Source organism: Sus scrofa, chromosome 1 (assembly GCF_000003025.6).
Source record: "Sus scrofa isolate TJ Tabasco breed Duroc chromosome 1, Sscrofa11.1, whole genome shotgun sequence".
Taxonomy (NCBI): Eukaryota; Metazoa; Chordata; class Mammalia; order Artiodactyla; family Suidae; genus Sus; species Sus scrofa.
Window position 1 is genome coordinate 182730355 of NC_010443.5, and position 25916 is coordinate 182756270.

General features: G+C 39.8%; 1 protein-coding gene across 7 annotated transcripts in view; it reads right to left on the minus strand.

Annotated features, from left to right (window-relative positions):
* The window catches only part of DDHD1 (DDHD domain containing 1), an 87425-nt gene extending 63253 nt beyond the window's left edge, over nt 1-24172 (minus strand). For 5 of the 7 annotated variants that reach the window (XM_005659960.3, XM_021102176.1, XM_021102167.1 and 2 more), the window contains exon 1: nt 22859-23720. In XM_005659960.3, the coding sequence (XP_005660017.2) occupies nt 22859-23705 (847 nt within the window). In that variant the 5' untranslated portion in view covers nt 23706-23720. Of the gene's footprint in view, nt 1-22858 lie in introns of all 7 variants that reach the window. The other 2 variants (XM_003121795.4, XM_003121797.4) reach the window with 2 other exon arrangements.

The following is a 25916-nucleotide window of genomic DNA, read 5'->3' on the forward strand; positions in this document are numbered from 1 at the left end:
ACAAAGTGGAGGATGGTGGAGTTGGGGGTAGTTGCCAGGAAAGAAAAAAAAAAAAAAAAAGACGACATCTAGAAGAAGATAAAAGTAGCAGCAAAGTTCTCCTCAAATACTATACAAGTGAAAGATAATGGAGTGACACTTTTAAAGTTCTGAAGGAAAAAAAAATGTCATCCTAGGATTCTATATCCAGCAAAACTATCTTTCAAAAAATGAGGGAGAAATTAAGACTTTTTCTTAGGTAGAAGTGAAGAATACCAGCAGATCTGTATTATGAGAAACATTCAAGAAAGTTCTTTGAGAAGAACTAGACAAAAATTTGAATCTATATAAAGGAATAAAAAGGAATAGAAATGATAAATGTTGTTAATTATAACACTTTTTTCACTCAAAGACACCTCTTTAAATTGCTTAAAGCAAAATATTTTGTTGTTTATAACACATGTAGAAATAATATGCATAAAACAACAGCAAAATTTTACTTACTATGAGGAAGTAAATTGTAGTATACTAATAAGATTCTTGCAATTTTACATTAAATGACAAACATTTTTTTTGAAGTCAGATTGTGACAAGTTAAAGATGTCTACTGAAAACCCTAGAGCAACCACATATACAAAAAGGTGTAAGTGAATTTCAGCCTTTGCTTAGCATGTAGAAAGCTGACAGACTTTTGCTCCAACCTTTAAAACAAAAATCACACATTTAATTTGCATATTATAAGTCTTCTTATATCCTTCAGAAACCTAAGGACACAGGGCAACTAACTTATATAATGTTTAAGGAAAAATAAGGATAACAAGATGTGAGCACTTCTTACTGAGGGTAGACACCAGATGCCATACAAACTAGTGAAATGATTAAAGCTAAAATGTTTAACCAATTGCAAAAAGTCAAAGTTTCTCTATGGTGAGAACACAGAACCCCTGGAAGATAGAATGGGAAACTGTATGTAAGGAGACATAAAGGGAAACTGCACCCCCTCTGCATGTTCTTCTCCAAAGATTTCATCAGAAGTTGTTAGGAAAGACTGGCATAGGGTGAGAAGCCTGAAGAAGTATCATTTCACGGTGCAAGCTTAGTGGAGGGGGACAGCAGCAGCCACAGGAAAGGTATGAAGCCTTGTCTGGATCCTTACTATCTCACTATAGAACAAAAGCCTTAAGCTACTGCTAGAAAGGGGAGCAAATGATATTGTGTTTAGGGCACAGATGAAGACTCTTATCAGTCTGGTAAAGGTAATAGGAAACAAACAAAAACCCCCCAAACTACCCTACTCTTGCTTTAGGGGCAGGATGTTGTCCTGGGTCTGGATCCTACAGCTGGAGTAAGGGTAACACCACAGACAAGGTCCCACTCTTAAGATTTAGAGATACAGTGCCGAAAAATGAAGATGAATCAGAACAACAGAGAATGTCCCTTCTCCACTCCCATCATTATCACCAATACAGTAAACATTTAATCTACTTCTGGTGGAGGATAAAAGCATGGAGATAAACTCTTTGAAACACAAGTCTGTGGCACAATGATTGTAGTACTGTAGTAATAAAACCCAAGCCCAGCTCAACCACCAAACAGACTGATCAACCTCCCATACTAAAGACCTAGCAAAAGACAAAATTTTTTCTGGGCATAAATATTCTACTATCCTCTATTAGATGTCCAGCTTTTAACAAACAATTGAGACATACAAAAAAGAGGAAGAAATAAAGCATACCATTAACAGACCAAAAAATCAACAGAACTAGAAAAGAGATGTCCCAGATGTTGGTAATGTTAGAGAATTTAGAAATGTCTATGATTAATATGTTAAAGACTCTAGTGGAAATGGGGGGCAACATGTATGATCAGATGGATAATTTCAGCAAAGATACAAACTACAAGAATCAAAAATGCTAGAAATTAAAAACACAGTGAGAGATAAAGAATACTTTTTGGAGTTCCCGTTGTGGCTCAGTGGTTAACAAACCTGACTAGGAACCATAAGGTTGCAGGTTTGATCCCTGCCCTCGCTCAGTGGGTTAAGGATCTGGCGTTGCCATGAGCTGTGGTGCAGGCTGCAGACACAGCTTAGATCCTGTGTTGCTATGGCTCTGGTGTAGGTTGGCAGTTATAGCTCCGATTAGGCCCCTAGCCTGGGAACCTCCATATGCTGCAAGTGCAGCCTTAGAAAATGGTAAAAAGACAAAAACAAACAAACAAAAAGAATACTTTTGATGGGTTCATCAGGAGACTCAACATAGCTGAAGAAAGAAATCAGTGAACCTGAAGATAAATCTAAATACTACCCAAACTGAAACATACCCCCCCTCACCCCACCCAACAGTTGTGGGAAAATTCAAAAACAATAAAGAGCATCTAAGAGCTGTGAAGCAGTATCAAATGATCTGATATATGTGTAATTAGGATCCAAATAGCTCAGAAAACATCAACCAGAATAAAAATGAAAAATGCATCCCCAAAGCTAATAATGAAGATTAAAAGAATCCTAACTCAATCCAAAAGAAGGCAGGAAAAGAGAGAAAAAGGAACAAAGAGTAAGTGGGACAAATAGAAAACAACTAGGAAGACGGTCAACTTACACTCAAACTTGGCATTAATCACTTTAAATAGAAATGGTTTAAAACAGTAAATAAAAGGGAGGGATTGTCAGAATGGATTATTATTATGCTATTTAGGGCCACACCTACAGTATATGGAAGTTCCTAGGTTAGGAGTCAAATCAGAGCTACAGCTGCCGGCCTACACCACAGCCACAGCAACACCAGATCCAAGCCGCATCTGCAGCTTATGCCACAGCTCACAGGCAATGCTGGATCCTTAACCCACTGAGTAAGGCCAGGGATCGAACCCACATCCTCGTGAATACTAGTCAGGTTTGCAACTTGCTGGGCCACAATGGGAACTTCTTAGAATGGATTTTTAAAAGCAACATCTACTAGATATACTAAGACAAAAGTTTAAAAGCAAAAAGTTACGAAGAGATATGACATTCAAATACTAATTACAAGAATGTTGGAAGAGAATAAGTATTAAAGTAGACTTTACTACAAAAAATTAAGCCAGAGGTAAAGGGTCACATTTCAAAATCATAAAGGCATTATTTCTTCAAAATAATATAACAATCTGGGAGTTCCTATTGTGGCGCAGTTGAAATGAATCCAACTATTATCCATGAGTGATCCCTGGCCTTGTTCAGTGGGTTGGGGATCTGGTGTTGCCATGAGTTGTGGTGTATGTCGCAGGTGCAGCTCGGATCCCTCATTGCTGTGGCTGTGGTGTAGGCGGGTGGCTGTAGCTCTGATTTGACCCCTAGCCTGGGAAATTCCATATGCCATGGGTGTGGCCCTAAAAAGCAAAAAAAAAAAAAAAAAAAAAAAAAAAAGAATATAACAATCCTAAATATGTATGCACCTAGTAACAGAGCTTGAAAATATATGAAAAAAGAGTTTCCAAGACTGTGGAGTAGGAAGACCCAGAGCTCACCTCCTCTCAAGGGCACACAAATTACAACTATTGACAGAGAAACTACTGATGAGAAGGACCAGAAGCTACTAGAAAAGACCTTCTAAAACTAGAGATATAAAAATGGGACCACAATGAGATTGCTAGGAAGGGTGGACTTGTGATATAGTCAAGATTCAAACTGCAGGTGGGCAACCCACAAATGAGAGAATAATTACAAGTGCAGAGATTCTCCCTGAGAATTCAGGGATCTGAACCTCACGTTGGGCTTCTTAGCCCAATAATCCATGCTAAGAAGATAAGCCCACAGAGTATTTGGCTTTTAAGAGTAGGAGGGCTAGCCTTACTTTCAGGAGTACCAGAAGGCTACAGGAAATAGAGACCTCACTCTTAAACGTCGCACACAAAATCTTTCACACACTGGGACCCAGGGGGCCTCTGGGCTCCATGGTCAGCTATTTATGAGCTAGTCTCCCTAGTCAGCAGCCAGCAACCTCTGCACAAGGCAAGTGTTGGCAACCAACTGGACCAGGGACCAGCCATGCATACCAGACCACACACAGTAGTCAGCCCACCATAAAAGGGCTCACACAGCCCGCATAAGGGGTGCCTTCAGGACATACTGCTCTGGTGAACATACTATGCACTCCTAGGATGCACAGGACATCACCTACAAAAGGCCACTTCTCCAAAGTCAGGAAAAGCACCCAACCTACCAGATACATAGAAATAAAAAAGGAAATAGGCAAAGTATGTGACATAGGATCATGTTCCAAATGAGAGAACAAAATAAAACCCGAGAAGAACAACTAAGTGAAGCAGAGATAGGCAATCTACCCAAGAAAGAATTCAAGGTAATGACTGCAATAATGTTCAAGGAACTCAGGAAAGAATGGATGAACAAAATAAGAAGTTAGAAATTTTAAACAGTTAGACAATGTAAAGAAGAGCCAAACAGATGAATAATACAGTAACTAAAATGAAAAATACACTAGAAGGAATCAGCAATAGATTAAGTAATACAGAGGAACAGATCAGTGACCCGGAAGACAGTAGTGGAAATCACTGAAGCTAAAAAGGAAAACAAAACAAAACAAAAAACAGTTTAAGAGACCTGTGGGACAACATCAAGGGCACTAACATTCTTGTCATAAAGGTATCAGAAAGAGGAGGAGAGAGAAAGGGGCAGAAACATATCTGAAGACATAATAGCTGAAACTTCCCTAGCCTGGGAAAGGAAAACAGATCCAAAACCAAGAAGCACAGGAAATCCCAAATAGGATCAACCCAAAAAAGACCACATCAAGACTTTGTAATTAAAATGCCAGAAATTTAAGATAAAGAAAATATTCAAAGCAGCAAGAGAAAAGCAACAAGTTATGTACAAGGGAACTCTCATAAGGATATCAGCTGAAACTCTCCAGCAGAACCTTTGCGGGCCAGAAGGGTGTGGCACAATATATCTAAAGTTATAAAAGGAAAAAGCTTAACAACAAAGACTACTCTACCAAGAAAGGCTTTCATTCAGACTTGGAGCAATCAAAAGTATAAAAGACAAGTAAAAGCTAAAAGAGTTCACCACCAAACAACCTTTATAAGAAATGTTACAGGGATCTCTCTAAGCAAAAAAGAAAAGGCCACAACTAAAAACATGAAAATTACAAAAAGAAAAAGGAGGTTTCCATTGTGGCTCAGTGTAAACGAATCTGACTACCATCCCTAAGGAAGCAGGTCCGCTCCCTGGCTTTGCTCAGTGGGTTAAGGATCTGGCATTGCTGTGGCTGTGGAGTAGGTCAGCAGCTACAGCTCCAATACAACCCCTAGCCTGGGAACCTCCATATGCCACTGGTGTGGCCCTAAAAAGACAAAAAACAAAAAACAAAACAAACAATAGGAAAAAGCTCATCTGTAAAGGCAAATATACAATAAAATTGGTAAATCAATCACATTCAAAGTTGATAAGAAGATTGAAAGACAAAATGTAGCAAAATCATCTATACCCACACAATAAGTAGTTAAAGTATACACAAAGAGATGTAAAATATGATGTCAAAAACAGTAATTGTGAAGCAGGGGAGTAAAAATGCAGGGTTGTTAAAATGTATTTCAAACTAACAGATCAGCAACTTGGAAATTCTCTTGTGGTGCATCAAATTAAAGTTCTGATGTTGTCACTGCAGTGGCTTAGGTTGCTGCTGTGGCACAGGTTTGAAATGAACTCTGGTCTGGGAACTTCCAATGCACACTAAAGATAGTCATCAAACCATAGGAGAACAAAAGAAAGATAAAAAAGAACTATGAAAACAGCCCCCAAATAACTAACAAAATGGCAATGAGTACATGATTATTAATAATTATTTTAAATGTAAATGGACAAAATGCTCTAAACAAAAGACACAGAGTGGCTGAATGGATAAAAACAAAGATCCATATATTTGCTACCTATAAGAAATCTGCTTCAGATCTAAAGACACACTGACTGAAAGTGAGGGAATGAAAAAAGGTATTCCATGCAAATAGAAATAAAAAGAAAGCTGGAATAGCAATACTTATATCAGACAAAATAGACTTTAAAACAAAGACTGCTATGAAACAAAGGAGGACATTACATAATGATCAAGGGATTAACCCAACAAGAATATATAACAATTATAAATATATATGTACCCAACATGGGAGCACCTAAATACAGAAATTAAGTGTTAACAGGCATAAAGGGAGAAATTGACAGTAACACAGTAATAGGGGACTTTAACATCACATTTACATCAATGCACAAATCATCCAAACAGAAAATCAATAAGGAAACACTGGACTTAAATGACCCATTAGTTCAGATGGACTTCATAGACATATACAAAAAGCATCTGAAAGCAACAGAATACACATTCTTTTCAAGGGCACATAAAACAGGATAGATAACATGGTAAGCCACAAAACAAGTCTTGGTAAATTTAAGAAAACTGAAATTATATCAAGCATTTTTTTTTTTTTTGGCTATGCTCATGACATACAGAAGTTCTAGGGCCAGGGATCACACCTGTTTCACAGCAGCAACCCAAGCTGCTTCACTGACAATGTTGGATCCTTAACTTGCTGAGCCACCAGTGTATCCTCTCAAACATCTTTTCTGACCACAATGCTATGAAACTAGAAAGCAGCTACAAGAAAAAAAATGCAAAACCCCCCCAAAATTTGGAGTCCAACAATATGCTACTAAGCAGCCAATGGATCACTGAAAAATATCAAACAAGAAATAAAATTAAAAAAAAAAGTGGAGACAAATGAAAATGAAAACAATGATCCAAAATCTATGGGATGCAGCAGAAACAGTTTTAATAGGGAAGTTTACAGTGATACAAGGCTATCTCAGGAAGCAAAAAATCTCACAGCCTAACCTTACACCCAAAGGAACTAGAAAAAGAACAAACAAAACCCAAATAGTACTGTTTTGATTTTAGTATATGTGTTGCTGAAGCAAGCACCCAAAGTTAGTAGAAATCATATAAAGATCAGAGCAGAAATATATGAATAAAGGCTAAAAAGAAAACAAAAGATAACAGAAACATCAGAACAACAGAAAAAAAAAAATCAATGAAATTAAGAGATGGTTCTTTGAAAAGATAAAACTGATAAACCTTTAGCTAGGCACATCAAGAATAAAATTGAGAATCAGAAAAAAATCAGTAAAATCAGAAATGAAAAAGGAGAAGTTAGCACCAACACTCTAGAAACACAAAGGTCATAAGAGATTACTGTGAACAACTATACTCCAATAAAATGGACAATCAACAAGAGATAGACAAATCCTTAGGATTGTACAATATCCAAAGACTAAATTAGGAAGAAATAGAAAAAAATAAAAGAGACCAATTACCAGTAAAGAAACTGAATCAGTAACAGTAATTAAAAAAGAAAACAACCTCCCAACAAACAAATCAGGCCTAGATGACTTCATAGGTGAATGCTACCAAACATTTAAAGAAGAGTTAACATATGTTCTTCACAAACTATTCCTAAAAACTGCAGAGCAAGGGATGCTTCCAAATTCATTCTATGAGGCCACCTTCACCCTGACACCAAAATCAAAGATATCACACAAAAAATAAAATTACAAGCCAGCATCACTAATGAACACAGATTCAAAAATTCTCAACAAAATATTAGCAAACTGAACCCAACAATTCATGATCAAGTGGAATTTTCCAAGGAATATAAGGATGATTCAATACCCTTCAACCAATGTGATACACCACATTAACACACACTGAAGAATAAAAACCATATGATCATCTCAACAGCTGCAGAAAAAGATTTTAAAATCAACATTCATTTACAATAAAAACGCTTCAGAAAGTGGGGTACAGAGGAAATACACCTTAATATAATTAAGGCTATATATGACAAGCCCATAGCTAACATCATACTCAATGGTAAAAAACAAAGTATTTCCTCTAAGATCAGGAACAAGACAAGGATTCCCACTCACTACTTTTAATATAGAATTGGAAGCTCTAGCCCCAGCAATCAGACATAAAAAAGAAATAAAAGGAATCAAAATTGGAAAGAAAGTAGTAAAACTGTCACTGTTTGCAAATAACATGACACTATACATGGAAAATCTGGAGCCCACCAGAAAACTACTAGGACTTATCAGTTTGGTAAAGTTACAGGATACAAAATAATATTCAAAAATCTATCACATTTCCATACACTAAAAACAAACGGTCAAAAAAGAGAAATTAAGGAAACAATTCCATTTACCATCACACCAAAAAGAGTAAAATATCTTAGAATATACTACCTAAGGATGTGAAAGGCCTATACTCAGAAAACTATAAGACACTGATGAAAGAAACTGAAGACAACACCAACAGATGACAAGATATACTGTGTTCATGAATTAGAAGATTAATATTGTTAAAATGATGATACTATCCAAGGCAATCTATAGATTCAATGCAACCCCTATCAAAATGCCAAGGGCATTTTTCACAGGATTAGAGCAAATAATTTTAAAATGTGCATGGAAACATAAAAGAATGTGAATAGCCAAAACAATCTTGAGAGAAACAACAGAGCTGAAGGAATCACTCTTTTAACGTCACTAATCATCAGAGAAATACAAATCAAAATCACAATGAGGTATCATCTTAAACCTGTCAGAATGGTGATCATCAAAAAGGCAACAAGTGATAAATTTTATTGAGAATGTGAGGAAAGGAAACTTTGTATGCTGTTGGTGGGAATGTAAACTGATGCAGCCACTGTGGAAAACAGTATAGAAGTTCCTAGAAAACTAAAAATAGAACTATTACATGATCCAGCAATTTCACTTCTGGGTATATAGCAGAAGGAAGCAAAAACGCTAATTTGAAAAGTATATGCACTCTGGGAGTTCCCTGGTGGCTCAGCAGGTTAATGATCTGGCACTGTCACGGCTGTGGCTCAGGTTTGATCCCTGGCCACAGGAACTTCCTCATGCTGTGGGTTCGGGGGGGAAAAAGAAGTACATGCACTCCAATGTTCATAGTAGTATTATTTACAAAGCCAAGATATTAAAGCAACCTAACGTCCATCAACATATGAATGGCTAAAGAAGATGTGGTGTGCATACACACACACAGGAATGCTACTCAGCCATAAAAAAGAATGAAATCTTGCCATGTGCAACAACATGAATGGATTTGGAGGGCATTATACTTATTGAATTAAGTCAAAGATAAATACTGCATTATCACTTATATGTGGCATCTAAAAAATCAAACGAATGAATATAACAAAACAGAAATAGATTTCCAGATATAGAGAGCAAACTAGTGTTAACAGTGGAAGAGAGAAGGGGTGGGGGCAAGATGGGGACAGGGGATTAATAGGTACAAACTATTACACATAAAACAAATTAGCTACAAGGATATATTGCACAGCACGGGGAATATTTATTCCATTATTTCACAGTAACTATTTTTTTAAGCTACAAAGTGAAGTGGCTTGATGTGGGATATCAGTTCTCAGGCCAGGGATTGAACCCAGGCCTCAGCAGTGAGAGTGCTGAGTCCTTACCATTAGACCACCAGGGAACTCCATTTTAGAGTAACTTTAAATGGAATAAAATCTACAGAAACATTAAATCACTATGTTGTACAGCTGAAACTAACTTAATATTGTAAAATTGACTGTACCTCAACAACAAAAAAATTTTTTTAAACCCACAAAAGACATGAAACAAAAGCCAATGGAACTGGAGTTCCTGTTGTGGCTCATTGGGTTAAGAACCCAACATTGTCTTCATGAGGATGTAGGTTTGATTCTTGGGTTAAGAATCTGGTGTTGCTGCAAGCTGTGGCACAGGTCGCAGATGCAGCTCAGATCCAGTTTTGCCATAGCTGTGGTAAAGGCCTGTAGCTGCAGCTCCAATTCAACCCCTAGCCCAGGAACTTCCATATGCTGCAGATGCTACAGGTGTGGCCATAAAAAGAAAACAAACAAACAAACAAAAAAACCCCAGAAAACCCCAAAAATCATTCAATCAATCCACAATGATAGTTGGGGATTTCATCCTCCATCTCAATATTTGACAGAATCAGTAGATAGAAAAATCAATAAGGATATAGAAATTTTAAACTGGAAGGACAGCAGAAATAAGAAGTATAAGGAAAAGAAAAATAGAGAAGAAATAAAATATAAAACAAGGGTTGAAGGCTAGTTCCTTCAGAACTCTTTTAAATGCAACTCTGGATTGGCTGAACTGGTAATTCTCTGAGTGTATATGAAGACAACTCAAGATGAGACAACTCTGAGCCATTCAGACTGGAGGAATTAGTGAACTGACAGTGTCATCAATGTGAGGTCTATAACCTCCTACAATCAGAATTACTAGGGATACTTATTAAAGAGGTAGACTCTCAGGCCTCAGGTTCGGATCTCTTGAATTTAATTTCCAAGGATGAGATCTGAGAATCTACATTTTTAACAATCCTCCCAATGACTACTGGGTTCAATGAAATCTACAAAGTACTAGTCTAAATACCATTCCACAGCCAAGGAAATCCAATAGAGGGGATTCAGAGGCTGAAGCGTATTCTGCTGTACTCACTTCCCCTGGAAAGGTATTCAACTTCAGAGTCTACAGGAGGATTTAAGTTTCCTGCAGTGTGATACTTGTAATTGTAATTGTAATTCATTGAACTCTCAGGAGTTGATAAAGCTGGTTTAAGATGATCATTCAGATGTATATACAGAGAGAGGGGGAAGGGGAAGAAAAGAGAGGGAGTATTTGTGTATATGTATGTTTTATATGCATATATGGTCATCAAATTTAGGCTGAAGTAATTTTACTAGAGCCATAGCCTCCCATTCTCCTTTTTCAAAAATAAAACAAGTCAACCACACACTTTTTAACTTCCAGAAGACAGGCTTGGCTCCTGGTTCAAGAGCCAATATTCTAGCCTGACAAATACAAGAGCTAAAACATATTTAACGAGATACTGTGCTAGGAATTCTGCATGTGTATTTCACTGGAATCTTCATAATAACCCTGTGAAGCAGGAATTATTATTATTCCTATTTACAAAGAAGCTGGGCCACATAAAGATTATAACTTGCCCAAAGTTATGGTAAATCTAAGAGTCAAACCAAAGGAATTCAACAACAAAGATCTGTTCTCTAAGCCCACCTGGCTTTTATTGTCAATGCTGGTTAAAGAATGGCGCTATACTAAGGGTAGATTCATATTTGAAGGTAGATCTTAAACTAGGTGCCAGAAACTGGCTGCCATCCCATCACTGCTGGTTCAACAGAGGGTCAAGTAAGAGGAATTCCTCAAGGTTTTCAAGCTGAGATCTCTGCTCTAAGAGAAATTATGGAAAAAAATCCAGACTACTACTGGCTCTGCCTCAACTGAAAACTGAGCAGTCTTTTAGAAAGCTGTAAAATTCTCTATTTTATCAGAGATCCTGGTAACTGGTAGTGATAAGTTTTTGTTTGTTTGTTTTCTTTTTATACCTGTGGTATATAGAAGTTCCCAGGCAGGAGCTGAACTGGAGCTGCAGCTGCAGCCTATGCCACAGCCATGCCAACACTGGATCTGAGCTGCACCTGTGACCTACATTGCAGCATGCAGCAACACTGGATCCTTAACTTACTGAGCAAGGCCAGGAGTCGAACGTGCTTCCTTAGTGACAACATCAGGTCCTTAACCTGCTGAGCCACAATGGCAACTCCTGGTAGAGATGTTTTAAAAGAGCCTTTGGTGGAGACAGGATTAAGATGGTGGAATAGAAGGACTGGAGCTCAAATTCTCTCCTAAAAACAACAAAATTCACAACTAAAGACTGAGCATTCTTCACCCAAATGGACCGGAAACCTTAAAAAAGTTATCCTACTCCAGAAGAAAAAGAGGAGGACACATCAAAAGGAAGGAGGGGTGATTTCACAATATAAACAACCCCATACCTCCTGGGTGGGAAGCTCCACAGACTGGAAACTAACTGGTTCACAGAGACTAACCTATAGGAGTGAGAGCGCTGAGCTCCACATCAAACCCTCATGTGCAGGGATCTGGCACTGGGAGAAAGAGCCCCTGGAGCGTCTGGCATTGAAGGCCAGTGGGGCCTGTACACAGGAGCTCTACAGGACTGGGGGAAATGGAGACCCCATTCTTAAAAGGCGCACATGAACTTTCACGTGCACTGGATCCCAGGGCAGAGTGAGGTCTCTACAGGAACCTGGGTCAAACCTGACTGCAGTTCTTGGAGGACATCCTGGGGAAACTGGGGTGAATGTGGCTTGTTGTGAGGGAAGGACATTGAAGGCAAAGCTCTTGGGAACATTCAGCAGCTGCCTTTCTCTGGAGGTGGCCATTTTGGGAAAATCTGCCCTGCCCATCAGTCAGCCTGAGAAGCCCCAGGGCAAACAACAACCCAGGTGGGATCACAGCCCCGCCCCTCAGTAAACAGGCTACCTAAAGACCCCTCAGGCACACAGCTGCCTCTAATCCCATCCAGAGACTAAGCCCCACCCACCAGAGGGACTGTGAATCAGCTCCACCTACCAGGGGGGCGGGCAGGCATCAGCCCCTCCCATCAGGAAGCCTACAGCTAGCCCCCCATACCGACTTCAGCCACAGGGGGGCAGACACCAGAAGTAAGAGAGGCTACAACTCTATTATCTATAAAAAGGTCACCACATCAAAAACCTATAAAAATGCAAAGCCAGAGAACTATAACTCAGATGAGGGAGAAAGGAAAACCCCCAGAAAATCAGCTAAGCAGTGAGGAGATTCTCAGCCTCCAGGAAAAAGACTTTAGATTGCGGATGCTGAAGATGATGCAAGACATTGGAAATAAACTGGAGGCAAAGATGGATAACTTACAGGAAACACTGACCAAAGAGGTACAAGATATAAAACTTAAACAAGAAGAGACGCAAAATACAATAACTGAAATAAAAAATTCACTAGAAGCAGCCAACAGCAGAATACAGGAGGCAGAAGAACAAATAAGCGAGGTGGAGGACAGATTAGTGGAAATTACAGATGCAGAACAGAAAAGAGAAAAAAGATTGAAAACAAATGCAGAGAGTCTCAGAGAACTCTGGGACAACGCTAAACACACCAACATCTGTATTACAGGGGTGCCAGAAGGAGAAGAGAGAGAGAGAAGGGGACAGAAAAAATATTCCAAGAGATAATAGCCGAAAACTTCCCTAACACGGGAAAGGAACCACTCACTCAAATCCAGGAAGCACAACAAGTACCATATAAAATAAACCCAAGAAGGAATAAACCAAGACACATATTAATTAAACTGACCAAAATTAAAGACAAAGAGAAAAATCTTGAAAGCAGCTAGGGAAAAGAAACAAATAACATACAAGGGAACCCCGATAAGGTTATCGGCAGATTTTTCAGCAGAAACTCTATAGGCCAGAAGGGAGGGGCATGATATACTTAATGTGATGAAAGGAGAAAACCTCCAACCAAGATTACTTTACCCAGCAAGGCTCTCATTCAGATTTGAAGGAGAAATCAAAACCTTCACAGATAAGCAAAAACTGAGAGAATTCAGCAACACTAAACCAGCCTTACAACAAATACTAAAGGATCTTCTCTAGGCAGAAAAGAAGACAGCAACAGGAAACAAAAATGCCACAAATGACAAGGCTCACCAGTAAAGGTATATATACAGTAAAGATATGAAATCATCCATGCACAATTATACCACAAAAGTCAGAAATCATGAGAAGAGGTGGGTACAAACACAAGACACTGGGGTTGAACTTGCAATTAGGAGAACAACAACTTAAAACAACCTCATATACATATAGACTCTTATATCAAAACTTCAGAATAACTGCAAACCAAAAATCTACATTTCTTCTCTGGAGAAGAAATATATCTCACAGTAAATAAGTGCATAATCCACCATGAAGGAGGTCATTTGACATCATTCTTGGAATGCTGAAGTCTTCTCACATGTGATTCTGATTTCCTCTCCATCAAAGAATTTAGGATAATTATAATTAAATAATGCAACTGTACAATTAAATAATATAGTTCTACAATTGTATTATTAATAACCATTTCTCTCCATGGTACAATGTAAGGTCTATAATGTCTTGCTTATCACATCACCTAAAATGTTGTAATGCCTATATTGAAGAATCAATAAGATGCAACAATTGTGAGGATATATTTATACAGTTACACTGTTTTTTAACCAATTCATGCATTTCATATTTTGCTTATTTTCAGAGGGTATATTATTTTTGTTATTCTTACCAGTTACTCTTTTTATTATGCTATATAAAATATTTAAGGGTATATAAGGCTTTCTTCTTTATAAATTTAAGTTGCATAATGTAACAATTTTAATATAAAGCTAATTTTTAAAGAAAAATTGAAATGTAATAGATAATACTAAATAGTAAGGATGAAAGCCATACAAAATGGGATAAAGTATAGAATAAATTTCCTTTTTGTCTCAGCATATTTTCCATTCCACTTCACCAGAGGGAGTCACTTAATCTGTTTAAGATCCATGATATAATAATCTGTGTAATGCAATTGTGTTTAAATGTATGTATTTTATTCTGCAAAAAATAAAAAGAAAATTTCAGAATAAAAAAAAGTAAATAAGTAAAAGAGCCTTTGGGGTAGAATCAGCACCCCCTGAATCTGGTGACAGGATCTGCACACCAAAGAAAGTAGATGCTTAAGAATTTAGAATTCTTTTATGAGAGAGAATTCCTCCTTTCCCACAGGCAGTAACTTTGTAGAGAATGGCTGGTACACTCCTCTGGGGTCCAAGCCAGGAAAACTCAAGAGAGTACAGTTCTTTCCGGGGCCTGAAAGACTAGGCAAAAATCAGTCACAACTCCTCATATGACAAGGCAACAGTTACAGGGATTCTAGGGTTGTACCTGAGAGTCAATTATCAAAATAACAGGCCAAGAAATTGGTATGTTAGGAAAGAGACAAACTGAAACAAGAGAGCTGAAAGCCAAGATTGTCAAGTGAGTTGTAAATTTGAAAAACCAGAAGAGGCAGGAAAATAAAATAAGAACAGCTAATTGTTAAATAGAACTAACTATTCATCATGGAATGATTCAAGATCTTTAAATATTTTAACTTACTACAACAGTCTTAGAAACTAGGTGCTACTATTCACATTTTAAAGAAGAAAACATAGAACCTGAGTTGCCCAAAGTGACACAGAGAGTATAAGGAAGAGCTGGGATTTGGACCCACTTTGCCTCCGTATTTTTTTTTTTTTTTTTTTTTTTTTTTAAGGGCCACACCTGTAGCATGTGGAAGTTCCCAGGCTAGGGGTCAAATCTGAGCTGCAGCTGCCAGCCTTCACCACAGCCACAGCAACACAGGATCTGAGCCACATTTGAGGCCTATACCACAACTCGTGGCAATGCCAAATCCTTAACTCACTGAGTGAGGCTAGGGATCAAATCTGCATCTTTATGGATACTCAACCGGAATGTCTTAACCTGCTGAGACATGAACTTCACCTGTGGTTATTTATATTCGTAAACTTATATAACGCTGCCTCTCTAGAAAAACCAGTAAGAACTGAAATGGAGGTGGCAGAAAAGAAACTGATAAGCTGAGATAGGGTTAAGAGTTGATCTGGAAACAAATGTTATGAATGAGGTCCACCCTTTAATGTTGTGACCCACCACACACTTTAATGGGTTCTAGACCTGTCCATAAAAGACAGAACCCTGGCAGGCAATCAGAATTCTAAACAGTTCAAAACAATATTCTATGACTAGGGACATTCACTATATATGAGAGGCAATTACTCTTCTCCTCCACCACAAATGTGTAATAAATAATGCACTTTTGCACAAAATAAGAGGCTAAAGAGTAAGTAGGTTAAAGAACAAACTGCATATATCCAGAAAGATATTCTAAAATATAACGTCCTAATTTTTTTTCTAGTGAAAGGCAAAGAGCAGAACCATTGGTAGAGGTGCTAATCTTAAATAAGAAGAGTAAGAGCAGTCAGCTATACAAAGAAAATGTTGAGCAAGGGCAAGAATCTCTTCGTAAACATTACAGACACATACACTTGTCTCATTTAAAGCCAGCCATATATAAAGGTTAATTTCAGCAGTGGAGAGTCAGCATGGAAGGAGTGCCACTGAATATGCCTGAGTAGCCATACTGTGCTTTCCTCAGGCTGAGTGGTCCTTGACAATCTCTTTCAAGCAGACTCTTTCCAATTTCTGTGAAATCACAGCAAAGATTTTGTTTTCCAAAGCATAAACTCAGGGGTACTTAACATTAAAATATATACCATCTGTTAAAATGCAAGTTTTCCTGATGATCTAGGTGGGTGAATTGGGTAGAAACAGGCCTACCTAGAAGCAATTCTATAGAATGAGAAGAAAAATCATGTATTCAGTTCAATAAAATATGAACTGAAAGTTGATCATTTGTAGTAAGTTGTAAAATACAAAGTGGGATTGCATTTAACTATGGACATATCAAGGCTCAGACGTAATTCCAAATCTGCTTCCTGTGTATCACCTAAGTTAGTGAACAGTACCTTCAATGGAATATAATTTAGTCTTATGTTTTAGCATAGTTCATCCAGTTCTTTGTCCCTTATCATGTGTCCCAAGTACTATTCTCCATCAACATTCAGAATGATGGTTCACTGAGAAGCAGTCAAATGGAGAATTAGTAATATTGAAGAATCTTCCCATAGTTAAAATTATACTCTAGCAAGTAAAAGATTCATTCTCAACTGTTTGAAAAAGCCACCCATTCAGACAGAATTTATATCCCTCAAAGATTCCACATGTGTGAGGTCTTGGGGAACAGAAATACCAGTAACATGTGGTTTTGAAAGGTTAGCCTTGCCCTCAGTCAGTCAAGAGAGTTTATTTGAATATGCTAGTACAATCATTATAAGGATTATCTAGATATAGCTATTAGATAAGATAATTAACAAGATATTAGAAGAAATATTAATGAGCATATAGTTCATTCTTATTGTATGCTAATCTGGCAAAATTAGAAAGCAGTATGTAAAAACAGAATTACTTTTATACCATCATATCAATATTTCTACCATTTTTTCTTAGTTCTCTGACACAGGTGATTTCTACTGTTCACCACTTTGAATTTCACTTGTCTGCTTAATCCAGGAATATCATAAAGTATCTGTATTATGCCTTTCATCCCATTAATCCATTCTTTTAACAATGATTCAACATCTATAGGCACAATTTCCCTTTACCAAGGCAAACTCAAAAGAGTAGAATTGTAGGTTATATATAATAGCTATAAAAATGTTTTTCCTAAGAGTTCCCATTGTGGCTCAGCAGGTTATGAAACCCAACTAATATCCATGAGGATGCAGTTCGACACCTGGCCTCGCTCAGTGGGTTAAGGATTTGGTGTTGCCTTTAGCTGTGGTATAGGTCGCAGATGAGGCTCAGATCTGGAGTTGCTGTGGGCATAGGTCTACAGCTGCAGCTCTGATCCGACCCCTAGCTTGAGAACTTTCATATGCCTCAGGTGTGGTCCTAAAAAGAAAAAGAAAAAAAAAAGTTCTTCCTTGTTTTACTTTTTAACTGAGCTTTTAGGAATGCATTGTGACCAAAAACAAGAGACTGTATCTGTATGTTTTATCAGTGCTGAAGTTCTCCTTGATAACGTGCACAGTTTTAATTTCATTACACTCATGAGAAGATAAAGATTCCCCAGCAATCAGGAATACTAGGACTATCTTGCCATCTCTTCTGCCAGTAATCTTCATCTTAGGCTTCCTGTGAACACATTCCTCATTTTCTTCTCTCCTTTTTAATCCCCTATCTTCACTCAGGGACCATAATTCTCACAGGATTCCACAATCAGCACAGTATATCCAGTTTTTCCTTTTTTCTCTACAGAAAAGGATCAACCCTAGGGTTTCAGACATCAAAGATGTTAGCAAAGCAGCAATTATAGGGTGTGATATGGAGATAAAAGACCCACAAATAAAATTTGGATGAAGGAAGAGTACAAAAAGTCTTTCACAGCAAAACAGTAAAGGAAGAAAGAAGAGGGTGGTGACAAACAGAGTAAAGGAAAACATACTAATCACTCAACATTTATATAACATAGCTTGCACAACATGCATTATTACATTTGAGCCATCCACAAAGTGGATCAATAACTGACATTAGGAGTTTCCACAGTGGCTTAGTGGAAACAAATCTGACTAGCATCCTTGAGGACGCAGGTTTGATCCCTGGTCTTGATCAGTGGGTTAAGGATCCAGCATTGCTGTAAGCTGTGATGTAGCTTGGATCTGGTGTTGCTGTGGGGTAGACTGGCAGATACAACTCCGATTCAACCCCTAGCCTGAGAACCTCCATATGCCGTGGGTACGGCCCTAAAAAGACCAAAAACACCAAAACAAACCCCTGATATTAGATCAGTTTTTAAACTAATGGTACAATGCAAAGAGAAAGAAAAGTCCTGAATGCTGTGGTCAGGTAGTGCCAAATCCTGCTCTCCATTCAAGTCACTAACTAGTCATTCATACCTTTGTGCTATTTCAGTAGGTCACTGAAAAATGCAGTTTAAAGCAGGCTTGATCTGGAATGTAGTTCTCAAAAGATGCCAGGATTCTAAAACCTGAGTCAGAAATTCAGTGCAGCCCAAGGCTGCTTTCCAGGCTGGGCTAGTGGGAGATAATCCAGTTAAAAAGAGTAAGAGAAACAAGCCTCTAACAATTTTTTAGAGTCGGGTATCCTTATTCCCTATAGTTCTGTTTTACTGGAGGCAAAAACTGATCAAGAAAGTATGCCTTCTAGCAGTTGGACTTTATTACTTTTCCATGATGCTGTGCCTCATGAAGGATTATTAATCATTAAGGTTATTAAGCTTTGAATGAAAAAGACATGAGTAAGTTACAGCTATGTCAAGCTAATAAACATCATATAATTTGGGTACTTGCAGAAAAAGCCCTAATTTTTCTATCTTTTTATTGGGAATATTACTTTCTCTTCAATATGTCATGAAGACTGATTCATTTCTGAAGTGTTTGAAACTGCAAATGGTTTAGAATTATCATAATGTAAGCACCATTATAAGTACCCAAAAAGGGGAAAAGGCAGGGATGGTGGACACTGGCTTGTAATTAATGACTTCTTCTGCAAACTACACATTCCTATAAATATGTGGTCACTTAACTTCATTTAGTCAATGACTGGAAACTACATACTCCCTAGTGCACACATTACTACCGTCGGAATTGTTAAGAAACTATTCTAAGCTTATCAAGTATCTCTACAATGTTCCAAATGCCTTCCCACAGCTATCACTAAATACCCTGACTACTTTCTTGCTATTATTCTGGACAAACATTTCACATGTGAAGAGGTACAGGCACCTAACAGCAAACACTGGATACTCAACAATTTTGCACTGATAAGTCTTACTAACTGTCATGTGAGTTTTTACAAGGCATATTGTTTTCTGGGACCCACAGATACAGTTAATACCTAGTGCTTGTGCAAGCCATTGTTCTATGCATGTTATATATAATAATTCTCAAAGCATACCTATGAGGTGACTACAAGCAGTTTAATTAAAACACAGGGAGCAAGGGAGTTCACTTAGCCATTACTCAGCAGTGATCAGTTTTTATCTAAAACATCCACATGCAGTCAGAAAAATATCTAAACAGACAGTAAAACAAAAATAAATTTCTTGTAATTAATGCTTTTTCAAATGCAGTAGTATTGGCTTCCTCTATATGGAAGACAAAAACTGTTCCCCTTCTGATTCATGTACCCCAAATTGGTTCAAATTTTACCTGCTAGTAAGAGTTCAAAAGGAAGAGTCAATACAACTTTAACACCTTTCTTTTAGACTAGGCAAAGCTTACTTGTTGGCTTCAATTAGTTCATAAAAGTCTAAATGGCTACTGGAATCCTACTGACATTCTATGTAGGAACCTGTGGGATTTTTTTTTTAAAAAAACCCTTCATTGCTAATATTCAGAAAGTTTCCAGAAAGTTTAGAAAAAAGAATAGTAAAATGGGAGGAAAAGTCAAAAGCCGCAAAGTTTGTTAAGAGTCCTTCCATTTGAAGGAGGGCTAAAGAGACCATATTGGGTACCTCCTGAGACAAGCTGAAAACTTACATAATACACAGAGAACTCAAGAACCAATTAGACCAATTACATGAGATTTTGTAAGAAGTGGTAAATTATGGACAAAAAGTGCTATTATATTTTCACTCTAGCTCATATGACGGCTTGGGAGACCCACAGGATTGTATCTTGCAGAAAACTACATAGAAAATGATAAAATGGAGTCAAAATAGGTGTTGCTGTTACGCTACTTCACAAAAATTAACTTACAAGCTATAACTGGTCTATTGGTAATCTGCTTTAGGAAAGAAACTCTGACTAAAGACTAAGTCCACCTTTCCTTTCAAGTTAACATTTGTAGGCTCTTACTACTTCTCATTTGATTTATGACACTAGCATTCAATGATAGTCAACTGTCCAATTCAACCTCTGTGTTGTCACTAATCATCTAAACAACAGAGATTATTTGTTTGTTTCCCTGATACAGGATAAAGCACTTAGCACTTCGTAGTCACCCTGTTCCTTTTCTAGCTACTCTACCAAATGCACCATCCACAGGCAGATGCTCCCTTCACCATCTCCCGGCCCTGATCAAACACCTCTAGCTCTATAGTGGCCAAATCTCAAACGTCACCTGCACCCTGTAGGTGCAGCCCTAATTTCCTCAAAATGCCATGCAGTCTCATGCTTCTATGTCCTTGTATGTGTTAACTCATCTGGCTGGAATGCCTTCCCTCCATCTCCCCATTTCTTCTGCCTGATTAAATTCATCCTTTAGGACCCAGTCTCAAATTATCTGGAAAGCTTTCCTGACATCCTCATCCTTAAGCGGGTCAGATATTCTTTGGACACTGCACTGGATTCCCTAACTAGACTATAAACTGATTTACCACTTTCTGGCTGAGTGACCTTGGACAAGTTCATTAACTCGTTAAGCTCGTTTCTTTATATATAGTACATTAGCATTCATTTGATATCACTACAAAATAATGGGAAAAATCACTTTATAGATAGTAAAGCACAACATAAGCATTAACAATTTTATCGTAAACCAAAAGAATGCACAGTGTTCTACATGAATATACTTCAGCTGATCTAAGGGTAAGATTCATCTCTTGGCTTCCAGTCCCTTCTCCAAGGATGCCCTACATTTTATCCAACTTTCTGACTTCACTAAGTTCTCAGGCTTCTATTCTGAAAGGGAAAAAAAAATTATTGTGTCTAGGTCATCTGAAGAAAAGACTAAATGGGAAGCTCCTGAAGGGTAAAGAACGTCCTTTCCTACTGCCGTCACAAGAGTACTGTGTTACGCACAAATACCAGTAAAAGTCAAAGAGACGAATGAATGAGTGAATACAAGCATATCTTCTCCTTAGCTTATACTCAAACGGAGTGATATGACAGATTCCATATGAATCTGGCCATGTGAAAATGGTAACAAATGCCTTCAATGTCATCTTAGAGTATAGAAAGAAATTCAATTTCCTGCTATGCTTATTTTATTTGGTGATTTGATCCATATCGTGGTTGCTATCTTAGTGGCTCATGCTTAATATATGAAGGTTTTAAAATTATTAGAATCACTTACACAATTCAATATCTGTTTTTTGGACTATTTCCTGACTAGGCCCGATGAGACTATAAATACAAAGATAAAGGTGATGGGCTTTATGACCTTTATCATCCTAAGATGCTAAACATATAGAAAGGTCACTAAGTCATCAATACATATAATTAATATAAGGTAGAATGTTATAAGATGTATGGAAGACCTAAGGTTAGTGTCAGTCAATGAAGACATTTGGGCTAGGGCACTGGGCCCATAAAAATTATAACTATGTATTATTTTATAATACTGGGGCCAATAGCTTCTATCACTATAGAATATCTATTAGGTATTCCAGATATAACATTTGCCACATGCAATGGCAGATATTTCTGACAGCTTTCCTCCATAATCTAATTACAAATCTAATTGTGTTTTGCCTAATAACTAAGGACTTACGTTAATAAGTATTATCAAACAAGCGTACCAAGCACAGTTCCAAGCCCCTTAGGTATATCACCTTCATCACCACAACAACCCTATGAAGTAGATACAATTTCCCCCATTTTACAGATGAGAAAACCATGGCATAAGCCTTGTAACTTTCAAGGTTAAGAGGCAAAATGGAAACACATAAACAAGGACCTAAGGAAAAAACCAAGTATTTCATTCAGCAGGACCTGCTGCTTGCCAAAATTGCTTCCAGCAGTGCTTTCCACCACTCCCGAACGCACCCAGTGAGAACAATTATCTCCTTTCCTGCCAGGGATTAATTTTCTTTACTCCAAGTCTATAACTGAACTGTTGATTCTCTTGCAGGTTCTCTCAAACATTCCCAAGCCAGAGGACGGGCTGTTATTTAAATTATAGGCAATTCAGGGTAAATGAGACCGAATCAGATCCCCGGGTGGACAAAGCTCAGGTAGGATCACGAAATTAAACCTGTGGGGCTGGCCATCAGTTCCTGGATCACCTCCAGGGGATGGCAACGGCACCCGGCTTACTCAGGAGGCGCTAGCCCCCGCAGTATACTCTCCTCCTGACCCAAAGCGTCTGGGGTTTTGCCATCTGCTCGTTTTACCCTTCACCTGCCGGCACCGCCTGCACGGTCTTCATCCTGCCTTGACCAAACGCCAGGCCTCACGCGCCTCTCTCCCCATGATCAAGTTGCAAATCCACCCGCGTGCGTGTTGGGCCCTGCAGAGGCAGCCCGTCCCGCACCCTCCCCCGGCCGGCTACTCACGGTTCCAGTACACCGGGTAGCATTCTCCTTGGTTCACATCCACCTCGTAGAGGCCGCCCCGCACACACACCCGCTCGATGTTCACCAGCTCCTCCATCTCGCGCCCGTGCCCGGTAATGCGCGGACAGAAGCCGCAGACGCGGTCCCCCTCGTGGTCCTCCAGGGAGCCGGAGGCCTGGCCAGTAGCGGAGGGTGGGCCGACCGCATGATCGCCCTCCGGGTCTTGGGCCTGGGCCCGGGCATCCGCGGCCTGCAGCAGGGTCCGGAAGGCGAGCTCGATGCGGAGCGAGTCGTAGCCGATGAAGGGTTTCCAAGTCTTCTTGTCTTCCTTGTAGAACCAGCGCACCTCCTCCGGGCCCAGCTCCGTCACTACCTCGTATCGGTGCCGGGCGGCGGCGCCGCCGGGCCGGATACGCTTCCTCTCCCCGGGGCCCCCTCCGGCCGCCCCGCCGCCCCCCGAGTTCGACGGGACCAGAGGCGGCTGCTGCGGCGGGTGAAGTGACGAGGAGCTGCCGCCGCCACCGCTCTCGCCCTCACTGTAGTAGCGCAGCGAGGAGCCCGACTCGGCGGAGCTGAAGTCATAGTTCTCGTCACTGAGGCAGGGATCCAGCGCCAGGTGGTGGTTGTGGTCCTCTGCGCCCGGCGCCAAATGCAGCCCTGGCTCCCCGCGCAGCAGGGCCAGGGGCACTTCATCGTCGCCCGGGTCCCCAGCAGTCAGGTGGTCGAAGCAGCGGACGCTGCTGCCGAACGCCGGCTCCGCATCCGAGCCCAGCTCCCAGGAGGCGCCGCCGCCGCCCCGGCCGTTATGCTCGGGGCTGAGCTGAGAGCCGCGGCCCGGGTAATTCATGCTCTGGAGACGCCGCCGCCGGCCGGGCCGGGCGCGGAGCCGTGACCCCCAGAGCTTTCGCCACACATTCAACGCCGCCTCCCTCTCCACCGGGAGTTTTCAATCTTTCAAATCCCGACCGGGGCTGCGGCGGCACCCGCGGCGGCTCCGCCCCCCCGAGCCCCGCAGCCGCGGTAGCCGCGTCCCGCCGCCAGTCTCATAGTCACGCAGCCCGACGTAGGTGGTGCTTGGCCTCAGGCCCCGCCCCTCCCGCCGCGCGCGCCGTCCCGGAAGCCCTTTCTCCGCCCACTCTGCGCCGGAGCCGCGCCTCTTGCCTCTCCTGCGCGGGGTTGGGGTCATCTCGGGATTCCTCAATTCCTGTCGCCTACTCTCCTTTCTCCTTCCCCTGCACTGCCGCTTCGCCCCGCCCTTCTAGGGTCGGAACCCAGGTGTGGAGAAGCTTTACCCGACTCATCCTTGCAATCTGGATCCTGAGCCGTAAAGGCTTATTCTCCACATCGGGAGAGAGCCCCCGGAAATTGGATTCATCTGACACTTTTTATGACTTTAGGCCCGCCTGCGGCCTCACCTGGACTTTATCAATCACCTGGTTTATGGTCCCTACAGCATCGTGGGTCCACGCAGGGCATTCCACTCCACGCCTACGGATTCCTCACTTTGGCGTCACGACTCCCACTCAAATCCAAGTCAAAACCGCCCTTCATATACCACCTCATATTACTGCTTGTCTTCCCATATGTATTTCCTGTTTTCTAAACCTTATTTTAAGGTCCTTGTTGGAGGCCAAGTCTGTATGTTTCAACCTCCCACAAGGTGGGTGCACAATCAATGTTGATTATAAGGATGGCAAACCCGGTCAGCTGTTGATAATTAGATTGAAAGCTAAAAAATAACCAGGTTTTAGACTGTTTTGATAACTAACTGCAGGCAGGTCACTTAAATCTTAATCTTTTTGGTTTCCTCATCTGTAAGATCTCTGAACTCTTCCAGCAATAGAATTCTGTGACTGGCAAGATTACTTTTTGTTCTTTATGCATCTCTGATTCTGTAGCACTTTCTGGGATCAGGTTGAATGCTGAGGCTCCCGTGTGGTTCTTTTATATTATGCAAAAGTTTTATTTTATAAACGCATTACTCTATGTTGAGTATCCTGAGAAAAACAATCTCTAATCTCAGTGTTATCAATTCAAGATCAGACAATATTCTCCTTGAAGATTAGGATTTCAACGTATGAATTTTGAGGAAACACAAACATTCAGACTATTGCAGAGAGTGTCTTCTTTGGTCACAGACTAAATGGAATAATAGCCTGTCCTGAAGCGGGAAACAGTCATTGAACCCATATAAGATGTCTACTGAGTTTCAGGCACTATGCTAGACCCTACAGTGAAGCAGTCAACAATCTAGAGGTATCTCTAAATAAACCCAGAAAGCCAACTTTTTAGTTCTTCTGAGGAATATAATTGTAATGCCAGAATGACCACAGGAGTCATTCTTTCCCTAAATACAGATCAATAGTGCAAGCCAAGTTGCAATCTAAATGTAGCTGGACAAGTATAAATAACATAGGACTACTTAATGAATAAAGTCATTCATCCTTCTGTTTATTCATTCAACAAATATTTATTGTCTAGTCATGTTTTGCTGGTGGTTTTTGTGTTTGAAATGATGCTTATGATGCAGAATTATCAAATGCACTTAAAGATTTGTAAGAGGTCTGCCCACAAAACTGTACTTACCAAAAATTCATAAAAATTTTCTATATTCCTTCTGGAAATAAAGGTCAATGGTATTGAAGGTATATATTCAAATGAAAGAAAACAAATCATTACAGTATCGATGCATACTCTATGGAGACAGCCACAAAATCCTAATCAGCTTGTTTGTATCAGAAAGAGAAGATTTGGCTATCTCCCTGCCCTTTCATTATAGAAGATGAGTTGGATTATAACCAGAGGCTGCTATGAGGTCCACATCATGTATCCATTATAAATGCGTTTGATGACCTTTGTGCTCCAGGATTCTTTTTTTTTTTTTTGTCTTCTTGCCTCTTCTAGGGCCGCTCCTGCGGCATATGGAGGTTCCCAGGCTAGGGGTCTAATCAGAGCTACAGCTGCCGGCCTACGCCAGAGCCACAGCAACACCAGATCTGAGCCGTGTCTGCGACCTACACCACAGCTCATAGCAATGCTGGATCCTTAACCCACTGAG